This window comes from Aptenodytes patagonicus, chromosome 1, assembly GCF_965638725.1.
Source record: "Aptenodytes patagonicus chromosome 1, bAptPat1.pri.cur, whole genome shotgun sequence".
Classification (NCBI taxonomy): Eukaryota; Metazoa; Chordata; class Aves; order Sphenisciformes; family Spheniscidae; genus Aptenodytes; species Aptenodytes patagonicus.
Window position 1 is genome coordinate 68,659,231 of NC_134949.1, and position 19,641 is coordinate 68,678,871.

The following is a 19,641-nucleotide window of genomic DNA, read 5'->3' on the forward strand; positions in this document are numbered from 1 at the left end:
GAAGGTAGGCACCAGACACAGGTGGGGGTTGATTATGATAGAGATAGTTCCAGGTCCACACAGATGTTCTGGTGTTTATGTTGGGATAGGTGTACTTCTGGAGGGGGACGTAGGGCTCACGTCTCTGCTACTAAGTGTTTCAGTATTCTCAGCCGTGCTTGGCAGGAGTCCCTCCACCCAATGTGTTTTCCTTTGGTTCCTGCACAGTTGACATGAGCACTGATGTGAAGACAAAGCAGGAGTGAAATGCTTTTTCCCAGCCTCTCCTCCTCCCCCAATCTGCCTGGCACGCATTCATGTGACAGATCAGCAGCGCCAGGTCTGTTTTGGGGAAGCAGCTCTGCTGTCCTCCTTCATGCAGTGGCCTGGGTTCACTGCATCTTATAGGTCCCTGTGGGATAGAACACTTACTGTGGAGCTCTGAAACACAACTTCCTAGCCAGGCCTCCCCTGCTCCCTTGAAACTAGCTGCTGAAATAATGTGCGGTAACCTGTAAAGGCTCAGCTTTCTTGACAAAACGTTGGAGGACAGGGAGGGAGGGAACTGACCTGTTAGCTCTGGGGAGTGAAGCCTTTTTTTAATTCTCTGAGTGGGATCTAAGGGACACATGGCTCCCCTTGTGACACTGTAGTGTACCTCAATCCAAGGGGCTGGGAAGGCCATTCATCTTTCTGCAGTTATTTGGTTGTTGGTTTCCCTGCCAATCTCTAGCAAGGAGCCAGTTTACCATTGTAGGGTTTGCAATGTGGGCACCAACCCACAGGGCATGGAGCTGAGGCCGTGCGTGCCTGTGCGCGCATCTTTTTTGCTGATCGCTCCCCTGGACCGAGAGCTGAAAGCCTCCAGTTGCTAGCACCATCTGCCATAGTCTATCCGGCCTTGAGTTGCTTTTTCAGCAAGCAGTGCTCTGGCTTGGAGCAGGCCCCTGGGAACACATTGATGCTGCGCTGCTGTGGCACTTTCCCCATCCCCACTCCACAGTGAGGGGGTGGAATCCCTGGAACGAAGAGTGCTTCATTATGCAGTGCTGCTGTAATAAGTCAGTGTGTGTGGGCAGCTGGCTGCGTGGGTAGAGGGAAAGCCAGCAGGACGTGAGGAATCCCGCAGCATTTGCTGGCTGTGCTTAACACCCCTGCAACACTAAAGAGAATAGCAGGGATCACACTCGGGAGAGGTGGAAGGGGAGTTGTCTGCTGCACATCTGGGTAAAAGCCGCATGCTGCAGTACATGGGATACATCTGCAGGTGTTCAGTGGCAGAGATGCTGTATTGTTATCAGGATTTTGTGGAGAACAAATTGAATCCAGGGAAAAACTGATGAAAGGCTGCTGTTAGTGGAAGAATAGTGTGAGCATGTATATTTGAGTTATAGTCTAGGCAGTGCAGGAGGGCTGTCACAGCTGGACTGTTTTATGCTACATCCTCTTGCATTGCATGTGCTATCTCTACTGAAATCTGCACATCCATACCAGTGTGTAAGCTGCGTTTTTCCAGCCACATTCAGCTCCCAGCTCCTCTGGAGTGAATCCAAAGTCAGTCCAGTGGCTTTGGAGTCACACCAGTGTGGCTGAGATTATCCTCGTGCTGTGTACACCATACTGTCCCTTGCCAAATACCAAAGTGTGCAAGTGGAGGTGCATTTTATGAATCTCTGTTGCTTAGCTTGACTTTAGCCCTGACCATATGACCTTTGCACTTAGCAGAGAACTTTGCCTGTGCTCTTCAAAGGTGAACCAGGCGATCTGTGTGATAATACAGAAGGTGCACTGTTGCTTTTCCTTGAAGAAGGCCTTGGTTTTTCAATACCAGATCTTGCAGCTCTCCTGTTCATAAATTTAATGGGCTGACTTGTTCTCCCAGCCACTCTCCCCGGGGATCCCACACTGCCCAGGATATTTTCTTTGTGACAATTACAGAGTAAGCAGAATTATTTCAAGCGCATCTACTTTTTGTATACCTGTGAGGCCCCTGTAAGGAGCAGGCCATTCTCCTGAATGCTGATCCCCTTATAGCTAGACATATGTTGCTCACCCACATCCTTCACCACCTGACAGTGTCACAGTCTGTGCCTGTGCATATCATGCATTCACGTGCTCTGAGATCTCATCCTATCCTTTCCTTACCCCAGAGAACTGCCTGAGCAAACTCACTCCTTGAGCCTTGACAAAGATCCCTGAATTTGGGTTAATGATGGAAGTATGGCATCCTTTTATGAAGAAGGTACCCTCTTACCTCTCCCCACTCACCAGCTCAGAGAACCAAAGGAATGTGGAAATCTTCCTGGCATTGCACTAATTCCCCTCAGTAGGAGTGCATCACGACAGACACCATTCAGTGGGGCAGACTGAAATATAGGAAGAAAACCTCCTGCACAATACACACATACATACTCATTCCTGTCTGTACTGTGGGACGGGCACCGCATAGGCTCACAGCCACTCCCAGGATACATAGAAACATGTGGGCTTATAGGAGACATGAGGAGAAAGCCAAAATGTGCAGACACACGGGCTCTGAGGAACATGTATGGTGCAAGAGAAATCTGCACGTCCAGGACATAGACACGCATAAACGTGTGCTTTTTGAGACACGCACTACCCCCCAAGAGCTGTGTATGTGGGCACAGACACTGGCACACTAACAAGCAGAAAATCACTCCCACAACCAGGCAGTCAGGCCCACTCAGCACCAGGCCTGTTTTCAGAGAGGCACTCACAGCCACAGAGGGAGAAAAACCCTCTGTCTGGGAGCTGCACGGAGCTCTCTCCCAGCTCTGACAAGGCATTCTCCAGGTGCGTGCTCTCATCTACCCACACACAGAGATTTCTGCCTGAGGGGGTAAATCAATAGAGAAGGGAAGAACAATACAGCTAAGAGTGGGGGAAGTGGAGGAAGAGATAAGGAAATCTGAGCATGGGATTTCTGTTCAGGCAGCCAGCACCAGGCTCAGGTGAAGAAGGTAGAAAGTGTCACTCAACACTGAGCACTAAAAATGTATGAAAAAGAGAATTATTTTTTTTTACAGAAAAAGTGCCCACCTTTGGTTATCCCCCTTTGTGTCTTGAGCCTCATTTGCCCATAGACCATGGCAGAAACGTCTCCTAAGTCTCTTCACAGCCATGTTTTTTTTTTCCCTTTGCTTTTCTCTGCCCTACAGAAGGTGCAACCCCAGCTCCCCTAAAGCAAAGGGTCACGTGCCCAACTCTCACCCCTGGTCCCTGGGGACAGCTCTCTGTGAGTTGCGTTTGGAGCAGCTGAACATACTGATATTTCCTGTGCTGTCTGTGTGGGACACGCAGTCTAATCATGTCCTCACAGGGACTCTAAACAAACCAAGCTGGGGCAGGGAGGATAAAAGAGCCTCTGACTCTGGAGCAGACGGATGGCAGAAGAGAACCAGTGATGAGGCTGGTATTGTGCAGCAGGATCCTTTGTGGCAGTGGGATGGCACTTGTGACCGTCAGGTGACAGCAGTCACTGCAAGTGACACAGCAGGTCCCATGGCATCCTTTTGTCCTCAGCGGCAACTGGGGGGGACTCCCCCAAGTCACTTTTCCCTGCCCCCACCAGTCCCATCCCTGCCACACACATGAACTTATAGGAGCCCATGCACATACTGAGGGCTGCATTGCTGCAAGCCATGAGGTGAGTCAGATGAAATAGTGCCTCAAAGAGATCATGCAAACTCACCATGTCTTTGTCCTTCCCTTTCAGAAACCCAGACAAAGGGATCCAGTTCCTGATCTCCCGAGGCTTCATCCCGGACACCCCCATTGGGGTGGCACACTTCCTGCTCCAGCGGAAGGGCCTCAGCCGCCAGATGATTGGGGAGTTCCTGGGCAACAGCAAGAAGCAGTTCAACAGGGACGTCCTGGAGTAAGTGTGGAAACCTCTTCCCCTCCTCCCTGCACTGTAAAGGAGTTCCTAGCCCACTCTGCTCCTGGCTGCACCAGCAAGGACCCCGTCCTCCGTGCCCTTCCATCCCCACTCTGCAGGAACTTCACCATTCCTACTCCCTATCTGGCACCTCTCAATGCACTTCCCAGCAATGTGTTTCCCCTTTAATATCAGCAGCCCTTTCATTTCAGTCTCTCCTCAGAGGGCCTGCGATCATCTTAACAGGAGCTCAGCACCATCAGGTGGTAGAACTAGTGATGCTGGGAGGTTCTGTGGTTGGGAAACTCTGTGACTGGGGTCTCACCCCATCCAAATAAAGCACCTCTGATGCTTTCTGGGAAGTATTAAGAGAGGCAGAGGAGGAAGAATATCTGCTCCTTGCTGTGAGACCAGCAGGGAGCAGCGAATGCTGGCTCCACACCTGGTTCTCTTTCTGTCCAGTTTTGAGATGGGTGGCCTTTTCAGTTTGTCCAACTGCACTACAGGGATAATAAGAGGGGAGTTGGTCCTGTTTGTGGTAATGAAGAGGCCTGCATGAGGAAGCATGCTACTAAGGATTTATCATTACCACTGCAGTCACAGAGCACTGAGGAACATCCCCACTCCAAAAACTCCAGTGGGCTGAGCTGTCCCTTTTCTGAACAAGATCTCAGGTTTCCTCCTGGCTTCTGTTCAGTGGCTGTCTTTGCTGGATTGTTCCCTTCAATTCTCCCACCGTGACCCTCTCCTGGTCACACAAGCCATGCGTCTCTCAGCCTACACCTCTTTCCTCTTTCAAGTCTTGCAGTTTGGGCTGCAAAATCCTGTGAATACCTGAGACCTATACTACCTCAGCGCCTGCCTGTTGCTCCGCCTTCCACATTGTAACCATCGCTAACTTGTCACCCCCCCAGTGTCGCAGGAGCAGGGTCTGAAGCGTTGGGAAGAAAAGCATCTTACCTGTTGTTCTGAGCGTTGTCCAAGATAACAGGCTTTCTGCAAAGACAGGCCTAGGGAACTGAGATGAGCCTTTGTTTCCTGCTTGGTCCTGATCTGCTTCAGAGGAGGGAAAAGGAGAAAGCACAGCTCTCCGTATGATAAAAAGGGGACATGAGGAACAGGGGACACCGCCTCTCCCACCCTGAGAACTGCTACAGTGAAAGCAGGGCGAGTTTGCACCAGAGTCTGAATGTGAGGGCTGCCATGCAGGGTGATGTGACCTGTGTAGTCAGGGGGCAACAAGCTCATTCAGAGACCCATTTCAAGGGATGACCAGCACTCAGCTGGGTCTTTCTTTTATTAGACAGAAGCACAGTTCTTAGTGAGAGACGCCTTTCCACTAGGCATGAAGTCCTTTGCACTGGATCCTTTATTATATTCTCCAATTCTCAAATATGTTCTCTATCTCCCTTGAATTTTGCAGTGGTTTCTCTTGAACCAAGCCAAATGGAAACCCTAAGTCCAATACACGCAGCACTTCTACTCCAGGGAAAGACTGGAGGATGCCAGTTCAAGAGTCAAATCTAGGCCCAAATTTCAAAACTCGTTCCTGCTGCAATTGCTGTTGCTTATTGCTGCAGGTACCTGACCTTTGGTCCAGCTCTTTTTTTAATATACTGTATGGGTATTGATTTGGCCAGCAAAGAGACATGTTCTCTCCAGCCTCTTCATGCTGAGAGCTACAATTAAAAGTAATTGCCTCTTTTTCTCCAGCAAGCAATGTGTGGGCTGCCTCCCCTGGCAGATACTCTGCTGAAGTCCAAACCTAGCCTCTGCACAGACAGGGAAATGTTGCAATAGCAATAGGCTGGCACTTCCTTGTAGTCCTAAATTTGGCATCATCCCTGCAAATGACCATATTCTTCTGCCTCACGTGTGACTGCAAACTCTGTGTCAGCAGCTCCTGGGAACAGTCCCTATTGCAAAGCTTGGTGTCTGCCTCCCAGCCTCAGTGCCCAGGAGCTGCTATTTTGTGGTTGCCTGTCTTGTCTCTGCATGTTGGAGGAGGGCCATTAAAGCAGGTGACCCTGTTCCATCATGCTCATTACTCTTAGTTTCCACTGCACCTCAATATAGCACTCCAAATGTTCAATGAAAGAATGACCCTGCCATCCTATTTACAGATGTAGAAAGCAAGGCTCAAAGATGGGAACTGAGCTGTTGAGGCTGTGTGTACATGGACATATCTTGGACACGGACTGTGTGTACATGGACATATATCAAGCAACTGAGTCTGAATTTGGGGTTCAAACCTGCGTCTGATCTCTCCAGGCAACAGATGATGTTCTTGCACTAACAATCTGTGCTGCCATCCCCTCTTCACAATAAATTGCTGATTCATCTTCCTTAAAGGCAAAAATAAAAGTAGACCTGAAATATACACAAAATGTTCTAAAACAGGAAGGAAAAACCACACACATTCAGCTGATTGTAGCTGTGCTGTTTGCAGGTACTTTCACTCTCTTCCTATGTCAGTTCTGAGCTTGGGCATAGCAATGGTTGGTGGTTTTTGCAAGCAAATTTTCATCAACTGCTTGTGAGAGGTGGCTGGGCAATGGCTGCACACCCAGCAGTGTGACATGCATGGAAACAGGGCATTGCCAGGAGAAATTCTGGCCCAGGATTATCATCCTGTATATTTTTCCTGTCCATGCTGCAGGAAGAAGAGGGCTGGAAGTGTAGTATAGTGTGCTGGCATTTCCAGTGCACTATAGCTCAAGGGCTAGTCACAACTTCTGAGCTGTTTGTGTGGGAGCAAGAGGCAGCTCAAAGACCTTTTGGCATTTTAGAACTGTCTAAGACCTAGTCTGATTCTCATTCTCCATCCAACTCCAATCAAACTAGCTCAGGAACACTGGCACAGGTTGAGAGAATGGACTCTGCAAGGGCTGTCTCGCAGTCCCCACATCTACTCACACTTAACAAGCCAGTGTTAGAGTACATGGTATTCCCTGGAGAGCATGTGGCAGACAGAATAGCTCCTACAGTAGCTTCTGCACAATTTGCCCAATGCCACAGTCATTTTTGTGGCCCAGGTGGGCAAAAGAAGAAAAGGCACTGCTAGTCCTGGCAAGCTCAAATGCCCAGGCAGGGTGGCCATGAGCAGGCAGTAATTGTTGGACAAGCTCTGACCACCTGTAGCGAGCAAGCCTATATGCAGGGGGAAGATGTCTCTGCTCTTTCACATCCCAGACCTGGCCCTGGAGCTTTCCTGGCCCATTCTCTCCCTCCTGAAAGCAATTTCAATTATTGATGCCACTTGCTATGTTAGTTTAGCTTTTGCTTGATGTGAAAACTTGTGTTAGAATTGTGTATTGTAAGCATTGTTTCTGTTGCAGCTAGGTTGAATTAACCCAACTGCATGAATAAATAATAGGACAGCTTTTAAAACATCTGCAAAAGTGTCAGCCTCCCTTGTGCATTTGGAGGCGGGGCAGAGCTGCCCAGGTTATAAACTCCAGACTCAGCTGGAAGTCCAGCTGTATGTCTATACTCTGCAAACTTCTCTTGGCTTCCAGAGGTATTGAAGCTGTGCTGGCTGACAAACAAGCCAACCACTGCCTGTTCCTGGAGTCAGGCAACAGAGCCCAGGAGTGCACAGTGGCATTTGGCACTGTGAAGATGATCCCTCTTTACTGCCCACCTAGTAAATGCAAAAGTCCAGAGAAGTGCCATGCTGGTTGCAAAGCCTCTTATGTACATGGGCAGGGACATGAGTGAGGGTAAGCATAGTATGGGGCTTGAGCACTTTGGTATGCTATTTTGCCTTCCCACACCTGCATGCCCAGTGCCTAAATGCCCTGAAATTATATTCTCCCTTCCATCTTCCTACTCTATCTTTCAACCTTTAACTGATTTTCTTGGAACCCAGAAAAGGTGTCTGGATAACTCACAAGTAATTATACACACTAGCCAGAGAAACAAGGGAGAGAGCAGGGGATTTTCAACAGTATCTGACTATAATTGGCACACATCCTTGATAACACTAAACTGCTCAGGCCTGTTTAGGGACATGCAGTATGTCATTTTCTCTTGCAGAAAAGGCTTCAATCTTTTAAAGTAGGATTTCTCTCACCTATTGTTAGCCACCACCAAGTTTAGTGCCTTCTATCAATTTATGAATTCTTTTAGTCAATAGAGAGACACAGGGCCCTCAAGAGTGTTGTTTTTCTCAATGTGCTAGTTTAGGCTGGACATCTAGCTTTTAGGCATTGTATGTTACAGGGGATAAATCCCATCTGTAACCAATTTTGAGCATCCCACAGTAACAACCTCTCACTGTGATCCAGCAACCCACAGTAAGATCCAGCCTCTTTTGGGAATCTGCTTCCACAACCTGCCCTGCAGCCAGCTGGGAGGAATCACTGGGGACCTACCCCAGGGTTTCAATGTCTACTGGTCCAGGGAATACAGCTGTAGAGAGGTAGCCTGGGCCACTAAAGCACTGATCTGGTATTGAGCAGTTATTATCAAATCTACTTGGCAAGTACTGCAGAAAAATCATTTTGTTACTTTGAAAAAGTCATTAACACATATTTTTAATATGAGACACATCATCATTCTTGCATCCTTTCTTCATTCCTTTCTTTTGTATTACATGCTCAGAGGTATTGTTTATTTCTTTTTGTGCACTCTTCATTCTGTGTTTATGTGTTGCTTTTGTTCTCCTTCATTCATATTTCCCTTAACTTTAGTTCATTCTTCCCGTCCACCTGTTTCTGACTCAGGAATTGCTCCCATTTATAGTTCATTCATGAACAAGATAATGTGAGTGATGCCATGAATGGAGTTGGCTGTGCTGCTGGTACTGGATGGTTTGTGTTCAGGTCGTGGGACTTGGAAGTGCAGAAGTGGCTGTCCTGGTGCATTTTCTGTCAGAGGAGAAAGGGGCAGGGATTCAAGCAGAGGAGACATTGTGCTGAGTCGGGAGCTGGTTGGTGTTAGAGTGGGAGTTGCTATTAGACACACTCTCCCTGTGAGAAGAGGTGAGCAGCTCTCCTGTCTGTCAAGCGTGTATTGTCTTCTCTTTCTCTCCTGGGAAGTCAGGAGAGAAAATCTGCTCTTAGGAGTGTAAGTGCAGAGCTGGGAGCCCAGCAAAGAGGCTGTCTCTCAAAGAAGTGTTAGATTCCTCTTGGACCGGCAGAGTGAACTTGACAGGTTAGCCCAAACTAGCTTCCTTTCGCCTTCTCACTGAGGCCATTACAGAGGATCGATAGGGGAGTTGCATTACAGGAGGGTTTGAGCAGCACAGTGCTGCAGCTTGTGCTGTGGAGCAATAGATAATGATGTGATGGAAACAGGACAGAGGGAAGAATGCGTTAGGCAGTTCTGACCTCCTGCTGCAAGCAGAGCTGTGGCACAGATCAAACTTGTGAACAAGAGCAGCTTTCCCATGCCAGGCTTGCAAAGACTGAAGGTGCAGCTTGAACCTGCCTAGGTGCCCAGGGAAACAGTGATTTCCCTTGTCCCTTGGGGTACAAGGGTTCCCAATGTCCCTTGGAGGGGAAGATGAAGGCTGGGCAGAACTCTCCCCTGCATGGCCAATGTGCCTGGAGTTGGGAACAGCTCTCCACCTTGCGAGGCAGCTCCGGTGCAAGGCATGGTACACTAGGCAATTTCTTGCTTAGGAAGGAGTGGATGCCCAAGTGAGTAGCCATGTGAGCTACCAAGCACCCTGGGAGGGCAAGTAGGTGTGACTCAGCCCCAGAAAAAAACAGGCAATACATCTAGTGCAGCATCCCCCAGAAAGGAAAGACTGGTGTGGGCCATGGTCTCCATTGTAGAGACTACCCTCACATGAGGAGAGTATGGAGGGCAGGATTGGGACACACGCCCGTGCCTGCTGGTGCAAGGAATCAGTGAGTCCTGCTCACTCTTCTTTCTGTGAGCCTCAGTTAACACGTGCAGGGCAGCCTCCTCCCAGGGAGTTGAGCTCTTCCTCTGCAGTCCACCCTAAGCCTGGTTCATCTTCAGAAAGCTTGTAGGGTTAGGGAAGCTGAGAAGAGGGATGGTTTTTATTAATATCTTTGTGCCTTGCAGTTTTAAACTTTCCACCTGGCTGCCCCATGCTCCCTCCCTGAGCTTGGGCTGCAGGTTCATTACAGATGCTTTTAGTTGCAGTCCAGCTCCTGCTGCATTGTCACCTGAGCGGAAAAGCTGGAAAATAGGTCACTACGCTTGGGCGAGCATATCCCAGCCCCACACGATACAGCTGCTTCTTGCCTTCACTGAACCCTTTCGCCACAAGGCTTTTTTGCCATGCTTAGCCTTGTGCTAAATCCTCGCAGCTCTGATGCCACTATGTCCACCCCCTTTTGGGGGGATCTATGCCCTGCAGCCTAGGAAGCAGTATGGCTGCCACAGAGGTAATAGCTGAGTAAAATGATCCAACTAGGAGCCCACCCTTTGGGCCTGTCACCTGTCACCTGGCATGCAATTCTCTGCAGTTGTGAGGTGCCTGTCTGCTGAGTGCCTCAGGAAGGACCAAGCTCCCCATGTATACAGGTGGCACAAGAGCCCTCAAACTCCACCACCTTGTTTATGAGGCAAGGTGTCAGCACTTTTCCTGCTCACTTCAGCAACATGATCCAAACATCCAAAGTCCTGTCCCTGTGGGTACTGGGCTAAATGCATCTCTGGATGCATGGTGAGCTCAATTCACATGGCTTGTTGCAAGTCCATGGGGAGGAGGGAGTTGAAACAGGAGGAGATTTTATAAGGTGATTACTCTGCCCCTGCTTTGTTATCCTTCAGGCCTCCTGGTGGTCCTGGAATAGGCATCTCACAGGTGTTCTGCTGTTTGTGGAAAAATGAACTCAGCACTGATTTTGGCACATGCACATAAGCTGCTGGTTTATTCCTTGGATACAGAGAGCCATCCGCTCTCAGCCCAACCTTTGCCTCTTACATTGGCAAACCCAGTTCTGGGGAGAGAAACCCCCCTCACGCATGCAGTTACACTGCCTTTTACATTGCAGCTCTGGAGGCTGAGGAGATTTGTGTACTTTTTGCAGTATACTTGGCAAGATATCCTATGTCAGCTTCCAGGGTCTCTACCTTGGAAGTAAAAGACCTCCATGCTCTGGTTTCACAAAGAAAAGTTGCATTGCATTTCAGGGGAGCTCTGACATAGGCACCACAGTGCATTCAGAAAGTTAATGGGAGTCTGTACAGGAATCTGAGGTCAGGCAAGGCAGCAAAACTTGTAGCCACCTACAAGAGAAGCAGGAACATGGCAGCCCCATGGCATAAAGCTCTTTGGCTCTTTGAATGGACTTTGCTGTGTCAAATTTGCTCACAAAAAATATCAGACATCTATGATCCACCATTCTTTCTGTCTGTCTAGCAGCAGAAAGTAGCAGCATACCTGATGGCTCCTCTAGGATCTATTCCTCAGGCCTTTGGCACAGGCTTTGTCAGATAAATCAAATGCAAGCTCAGGCTGACTTTGCTTGAGTCAAACTTTCTTCCTAACCTGTCCTTTCTGCCTGGTCAACTTTTCTCAGGAAGCAGGACGGGGGGCACCCTTCTTTGGGCTGAGACAAATGGAAGGGACTCCCAGGAGTTCATCTTAGAATTTACAAAGTAAACCTGCATCTGTCAGTCCATGAAAGAAACTCTCAAAGGAGAAGCTGAGCATAACTCATGTAGCAGTGTCTGTTTGAGTTTGAAAAGAGCAATAAACAGCTGCCTTGTCCTACTTGTCCTAATAAAGGCTCAATGCTTTCTGTATCCAGGGCATTGACTTTATTATTTGAGATTTGTACACAAAGGGGAGGATGTGTTACAGCAGCCTGTGTGGAGGGGGAAGGATTGATCAATGAGGGAGGGAGCGAAAGATGCATGATTTAATGCTGGTGGATTGGAGTAACTAGGGTGACCTTAGCAGGTCTAACTGGTGTGTGCAAGGACTCTGCTTTCACATGTCTGGAAGCAGACAATAACAGCAAAATCGTTGGAGTCAATGCTGAGAAACATCACGCGTTGGAAAAGATTAAAAAATAATAACAAAAGTCCAACTGCAGAGGTGGTTGCAGCTGTGAACACAATAATGACTAACCAGAGAAAAACTTTTCTTACTATCAAAGATAAATTCCAAGAAGCAGAATGCCTTGATGTCAACCCAAGGGACATGTGAGTATAAGAAAAATAAAAATAACAAAGGAAAGAGGCAGTGGAGGAAGTTTTTGCTGTTGCCAGAAACCATTTGTGAGCGTTTCTGCAGTCCACCTCTTGGAGAGGGAAAGAAAGATTTCATGTAAGATTTCCTATGAGAGCAGCCCCATTGATTCTCTGCCCTTGCTCCTCACCAATTGTTCCTACATTTTGATTATACGGAGTTTGTGCAGGGAAAGAGCCCACGTTTCCTAGTTGAGGTTGTAACAACTCCAACCTTAGAAGATACTGAACACTCTGTTCAGCCAGAGCTCTTGGTAAGTTATTCTGTGGGTGTCACTCCAGTTAAGCAATGATATCTCAACTCTTGAATCAATAGGGTAATGGAGGAATGGAGAGACGTCTTTGAGCATTTGAACCCTGTCCCTCACCCATTTGATACATCATGCAATAATTTTTATTCTAGCAAGGCTGCACATGGCATTCAACAGCCTAGCTCACAAAACACTACCCAACAGCCTACAGCAAACTGCAACACTATAGAAAAGACCAACAGACACATCTCCAGTTTATCACAGAAAGGAAGAAGAAACTGATGACAGCACATCCCTTTATTAGCAGAGGTTTGTTTGGTAAAATTTCCAGATAATCCTAGGAAATGGAAGGATCCAGAAGAGAGCTAATCCTCTCCCTCTCTATTTTCCCTGTACCACTCCTCATACAGTCCCAGACAACCTGTCTTGGGGAGAATTTCCTCCTAACTTTAAATTTGGGTTCAGTTTATCCTTTACAACATGAGAAAGCAAACCAAACACAATACAGAGGATGAAATAAAGGGGGGGAGGAGGAAATAGAATTAGCATCCGAGGTATATAGAAGCAGAAAATATGAAGTCCTTGAACTTTTAATACAGTTATAATGTCAAGGTGGTGCCATATGACTGAAGATTAGCAAATTAGTAACTTTGTATTTAAGGAAGGCTTAAAGAAAATGGGATTTTGTCACCTGTGAATTTCTTGGTCTGTCAGATAGAATGTCAGCTTTAAGAATTTATTTATGGGAAAGAATAATGGCAGACAGAAAGGTAAATGGTACATACCAAAGCCAGTGGAGAGTAGATTAATTCAATGTCTGTCTTTGTTAAAATAACTGGTTTTCTAGACAAGGGATGTGCAGAAGGTAATTCTAGACTTCAGCAAAGCATTTGACATGAGAAATTGTTAGTTGAGAGTGGAAGAGAGAGAAATTAGCAGAGGAATCATAAACAGGGGAGAAAATTGGCTGATGCAGACATTAGTGCCTACATACTCTGATGAAATGGGAAGTTGGGCCTAAGGGAGGTTATGAATAGAGTTTTCTGAGTCTAGTCTTTTGATTAATGCTTGCAGTAATGACCTGGACACAAAAGGTAGGAATATGCTAACAAAATGTGCTGAAGCCACATGGGGAAGGTGGCTCATTACAAATGACCAAAATATCATGAAGTAAGAATAAGAACAACTAGATTATTTGACTAATACAGACAGCAGGAACCATAGCAGTAGGTTTTCGAGACTAACAGTAGGACTTTTATAAGCTGAGAATGCTTTAGTGGGAAACAAGAGGTGGCATCCCCTTCTTTGGGTATCTACATTGGCTATGAATTACCAGTGTGCAATGCATCACTGTGAAAGGAAAAGTGATACCAGATGTATGAGGTGAAGGATTTCCAGCAGATAACAGGGAAGCATGGCACTGAAGTATGGTGGAAATGGAAAAGATTGTGTGGAATGGGTAGAAATTTATAAAATGAATAGGGGTTTGGACAGAATAAATTGTTGGGGACTCCTGGTGTTTGACTACATGGGCAGTTTTACCCAGCCTTGATGTTAGAAGCCAGCTGATGTTGCAATGTTATTTCTGTGCAACAGCTTCCATTTCCTATTTTCTCTGAGCTGGCTCTGGTCTTTAAAGACATAATGAACGTTGTTGCTGCAGTGGTTGACGGCGAGTGAAGAGTGGCGAAGAAGGTACGGGTTGCAAGTGGGGATGTATACTGGACAGAATGGAAGGTGAGGAGAGGACAAGTGCAGGAACAGCCCAGTGAATAGAGATGAGAGAAGGATGGATAAGCGGGTAGTGAACAAGTGCAGGGAGGGATGGACAATGTGTGAAGGATTACCAGATGATAGGAAAGGCAGAAATAGATGGATCTATATCTATATTTATATTGGTATTGATATAGGTGTCTAAATATCTATGTCAATATAGATGTCTAGATATCTGTATCTATATAGATACAGATAAATATCAATACATATATATACACACACTTCCTCTGTATATTTATATGTAAATATATATGCTGTATATGGTATGATATGATATATATATCATGGTGTATAAACACACACATGCATATATATATATGGATAGGCACAAGAATTGCTTATCTGCTGTAGAACGCAGGAATCACTTGTCTGAAATTACTGCCCGTTTTAAGTATGATCTGGGCAGCTGTAGTGATGTCTCAGGGCCTCTCCCATGGTATTTCCCTTGGGGACTGAGCCTTGGCACCGCAGTGAAGGAGCCTGTCTGGTGTCCTCTGCGGGAGGAGGTGCTGATGAAGGCTGTGTCCCCCTCCCACAGCTGCGTGGTGGACGAGATGGACTTCTCAGGCATGGAGCTGGACGAAGCCCTGCGGAAATTCCAGGCCCACATCCGCGTGCAGGGGGAGGCACAGAAGGTTGAGCGGCTAATTGAGGCTTTCAGGTAAGAGAATGAGCTTTGCAGCCCCACTGCTGCAACCAGGTGGAAGCAGAGAGCACACCCAAGGCAGAAAAGGTGCAGGAGGCATGGAGTGAATGGCCAGGGACCTCCCTTCCAAAGTAGGTGGTCATGGAGGGGCTTCTGAAGCATGGAATCCTCTGTGCCACTGCTGCGGCAGAGCCATTGTCCTTGTCAGATGTTCAGTGGCATGAAGGGCACAAAGGGCCAGAGTGAGGCCAGTCCTGACATGTCTTCCAGCAAGGGGCTCCCTGTTCATTGGTGACTCACAGGAAGAGCAGCACTGGGGCTTGCAGGGGTGCTGGGTTGCTCCCTTGGTGCATCCAGAGGAGTGCTTTGCCCTTAGCAGGGCAGGCTGGAGTAGACATCTCCTATATTACCCTTACATAGTGACACCAGCCTAAGTAGTCCTCTCTAGTCTCACTTGCTCTTTGGTTCTGAGGACAAGAAGGCTGAAGTTTCAGTAGCCTACTTCAGCCATTGGTGGGTAAATTTGCCTTCAGAGAGCAGTCAGTTCCTTCTCATTTGTGTGAGAGGTGGAGTAAAAGGAGGAATTTGATCCACTTGTGATGAAGCCATTGCCACCCTGGAGCAGAGGACTCCCATGTTCCATGTTAAGTGTGTGCATCCCTCCTGCTGCAGCCAGAGGTACTGCATGTGTAACCCAGATGTGGTCCAGCAGTTTCACAACCCGGACACCATCTTCATCTTGGCCTTTGCAATCATCCTCCTCAATACGGACATGTACAGCCCCAACATCAAGCCTGACAGGAAGATGATGCTGGAGGACTTCATTCGCAATCTGAGAGGTGAGGATCCTGCTTTGATTTTTTTGCCCTCTTGCTGCTCTAAATTCTGCCTAGGTGAAGGCAGCAAAAACCTAGTGGAGCTGCCTTTCTTTGGGGCTGCTGCTGCTCCCTGTGAGCCAGACATGGAGGGCCCTTTGAGGTGTCTTCTAGGATGCTGGGGAAGGGGAAAATCTAAGCTTCGCCTTCTGCAGAAAGCTGTCCAGCCTTCTCAGAAACCAACCATTTTCCTTGAGAGATGGTTTCATCTTTTAATAGATCTCACTGCTTGGAAGCAGTCCATTGTATTACATTTTCCTATTGTTCAGATCCGTCCTTCTTAGAGCCTGCTGGATTGTGCTAAACAAGCCCTTCCCCTCCTTGCTGCTTTGAATATATGAACACATTTTCCTTCTATCCAGGCTAAATCTTCCCCTTCTTAATTGCTTGCAATTACTTATAGTAACTGTAGGCCTGACAGAGTTCATGCATACATTACCTCCTCGCAATTTCTGATACATTAGTTCCCCAAATCAATTTTCTTCTGTTTTTCAAGGTCGGTCCTTCCCATCTTGGTAATAGGTTGCTAAAAGCACTTTTTCAGATGTTGTCACAACATAGTCATATATAGAGCCACTGCCTCCTCCTTATTTTCAGATCTGCTAATGCAGCTTAGTATTGTTTGGCCTTTTTGACATCATGTCTAGCTAAATTCTTGTCTAATTTCCCAGCCACATTCACTCCTAGGTCATGCTAGGGCAGCCATCTTCCAAGTGTCTCTTACTGCACATCTGCAATTCAGATGAAGCTCCCTCAAAGTTTTTCCACTGTAAATCCCTGCATAGATTTTGAACTTCTGTGGGTTCTTTTGACTTGTTTCTTTGTCCTGACTGCTGTTCAGAAAGTGTTGTCTCAGCCTCCCACACCTTCCCCAATTTGTCATCCACTTCAGACTAGTATAATGTGACACTGAGGCCCACTTTCAAGTTATTTCCTGAGATACTGAAAGGGGCTGATACCCTCATCCCCTTTGGTATCACAGCTGATAGCACTAACTCAAAAGGTTTTTTTATGTTAACTTACACTTAGAGTTGCTTGAAAATCTGCCACTTCACATCACAATGAATTCAGCAAACATGAGGCTCACTCACCTCCAGTGTGTAACACACCACAACTCACTAGAGCGAGTGAATGTCACCCCATTACAGACAAGGGGAGACAGTTCATTCCAGACTCACCTGCAGGCCAATGCCCAGCTCAATTGCTTCACCAGCCTGTGTTTGAAAAACAACAGAGTGTTCAGGCTACATTTGCAAGGACGGTGATGAGGGAGCCGGGAGAGGACAATGCCTCTCCATTCCTCAGCAGTTCCTCACCTGCATCACTCAGTGTGGTATATCTCAGACCAGGGAGCTGGAGGGAAAGCAGAGAAAATGAATATAAAATGACTGAAGGAATTCAGTTCAGAGGAAAGACTGGCAGTTTAATTTGTGGTGTTTGGCTCAGGGAAGGGTGAAAGAAAACTTTTCTGCCAGGCTCTGCAAGGGTCAGACAGCAAAATTTGGAGAGTTATCTAAGGAGATGTAAAAGAGGAAAGGGACAGGGCCAAGACAGAGATATCACAGACAGAGTAACAGGAAAGTATTACTCCTAGGAGGCACAACAGAAGGAAAATGGTGGAGGCCACCAAGCAAACAGGAGAGCTGATGCTTGCATTGGCAGGAGAAGCAGCTGGATCCCATCATAGATCTCCTCCACATCTAGCACTTCTGATGATATGAAATCAATGCAGGGGTTGCTGCTGAGTGGCCCAAGATATATGAATGTGAAATTGTGGCTATAAAACCTTAGGGAACACATGGAAAGGAGCCACCATGCAGAGCAAAAGAATAATGAAATCTTCTGCATTGGCCTTAGAGATGTCAGTCTCTCCTGCTGGTGCATTAAGTGTGTTAGAGCAAGAAAGAAGACAGCCTAAAGTGAAGGCTTTCCCTTCAGCCTTCCCAGCACTGCACAGTGCAGAGGCAGTAGTTGCCTGTCAGGGACCACTGGTTCTTCCCTTTCCTTTTCTCCCTGCCTAGCCTGCCTAACATTTCCTGTGTTTGGCAGGGGTGGACGACGGTGCTGACATCCCACGGGAGCTGGTTGTGGGGATCTACGAGAGGATCCAGCAGAAAGAGCTAAAATCCAATGAGGACCATGTGACTTACGTCACCAAAGTGGAGAAGTCCATAGTTGGAATGAAAACGGTGAGCACCCATAACCGCACTGGTACCCACTCACCCCTCTCACCCCCACCTCCCTCACTGGCCCTCTTTTCTGCCTTTTTCCTCTATGCCCTTACTCCTCTTCTGTAATACTTTCCTTGCTTGTCTTGATGAATTCACTCCTTTTTCTCCAAACACCTTTTTTCTTGCTATCTCATTCTTTCCTAATTTTGGGGGATCTCCTTGGCCAGAGTTTACAGTATCTGGCGTGGTAATTGTTTGCCCGAGAATCTCATTGCAGGTCCTGCCTGCCAATGCCCCAGTGATCGCCCTGCAGTGTTTCAAACTTTCAGGTCTTGTGAGGGTGTAGGAAGCAGAAGGCAAAGTGATAGAAAACAATTTCACCCATCTGTCTGTAATGAGTTCCCTAATATATAGGGAACTGGGGTTAAGAGACCCTCAAATGCAGAGACAGCTTCTTTAGCAGTAACTGATCTGTAATGCAAACCCATACATACTGTTTACCCAAAATGAGCAGAATAATTTCTCAAAGCCCAGGAAACCTGCAGATGTCCAGTGGGGTGAGAGAAGATGAACAGTCACCCAGTGACTGGAAGCCAGAGGTATATGAAGATAGGATGTATGAGCAAGAGGGTTGCCTATAGCCTGTCCCACTCCTCTGATTTATCCAGATCACAAAAACATAGCTCTCTCTGCTGTTGCACCAGCAGGAAAAGTGATGGTGAGGAGTGGTGGTGAGGAGACGATGTGAGTGGGCAGAGTGGGCAGAATTGGCTTGTGCTACTGTCACTGGGCAGGGTTATGCAGGCTGAGGGTGGGGAAGACCCACAATGGCACCTCCCTCAGCCCCTGCATGCTCTTGTGGGTCTTCTGCAGGTTCTGTCCGTGCCCCATCGCCGGCTGGTCTGCTGCAGCCGCTTGTACGAAGTGACTGATGTGAACAAAGTGCAGAAGCAGGCAGCTCACCAGAGGGAAGTTTTTCTCTTCAATGACCTGCTGGTGGTGAGTGTGCTCTGGCAATTAGGCACTGCAGTGATAAAACTCGCCCTGATTTCTATAAAGAAATCAGAAATCTAAAACCAGTCCACAACATCCATTTCACCCCTGTCCTAAGGACAGACGATCTCCTGGTCCATCAACATTGTAAGATGCAGCTCTGGATCCTTCACTGTTAAAAACCTACCAAACCTAACACTCCTCTAACCCTTGAAAAAACAAACTGTCACGTCCCACAGCCATCCAAGCAATGTCATTGCTCTCTCTCATGCTTTGCCAGCAGGGAGGTTCATTTCATGAAAGGGAGGTTCATTTCTTTGTCTGTTTGTACTATAGTAGACAGAGCCCTCCCATGCACTTTAAATCTTTCCTGCCAGACACTTTAAAACCACTGCCTTCTAACATTGCAAAGGCTGTAGGACAGGAGATATTATTGGAGCCCCAAATGTGTATAGTACTTTTAAAAGTGTCCTGCCCCAGCAACCTTGCAACTGAGTTCAGACAGGTACAAGGGAGGGCAGAGGTACGCTGAGACTGGAAGTTCTGCTGAATTTAATGGCAAAATGAAACTGTGGATGTTGCAGATGTAAGGCTAAACCCAAACCCTTTTGTAGGAGCAGAGGACAAGAGAGCTTTCCACACCTATTCCTCTGCACCCATTTGTACAGTTGTGAACCTGGGGAGAGGGTCTGCTCCTTGCTATCCCTCTACTCCATGGGATAAATCAGATCCATAAGAACTAGTGCTAAGGGAGCGAGGGCAGTGCAGCATTCACATATTCTTTTTTTCCCAGCTCTAAGGTATGTCTGACAGGCTTCCCTTTGCCTTTTGATCTGGCCCTCAGTGGGAAGAATTACCCTTGCAAAGTCAGAAA

The 19,641-nt window shown here is 47.3% G+C and overlaps 1 protein-coding gene across 4 annotated transcripts in view; it reads left to right on the forward strand.

Moving 5' to 3' along the window:
• Positions 1 to 19,641, forward strand: part of IQSEC3 (IQ motif and Sec7 domain ArfGEF 3) — a 112,993-nt gene that overhangs the window by 80,911 nt on the left and 12,441 nt on the right. For all 4 annotated transcript variants that reach the window (XM_076340857.1, XM_076340884.1, XM_076340874.1 and 1 more), the window contains exons 5-9: positions 3,716 to 3,877; positions 14,621 to 14,743; positions 15,401 to 15,567; positions 17,653 to 17,792; positions 18,648 to 18,773. In XM_076340857.1, coding sequence (XP_076196972.1) covers positions 3,716 to 3,877; positions 14,621 to 14,743; positions 15,401 to 15,567; positions 17,653 to 17,792; positions 18,648 to 18,773 — 718 coding nt within the window. The remainder of the gene's footprint in view (positions 1 to 3,715; positions 3,878 to 14,620; positions 14,744 to 15,400; positions 15,568 to 17,652; positions 17,793 to 18,647; positions 18,774 to 19,641) is intronic.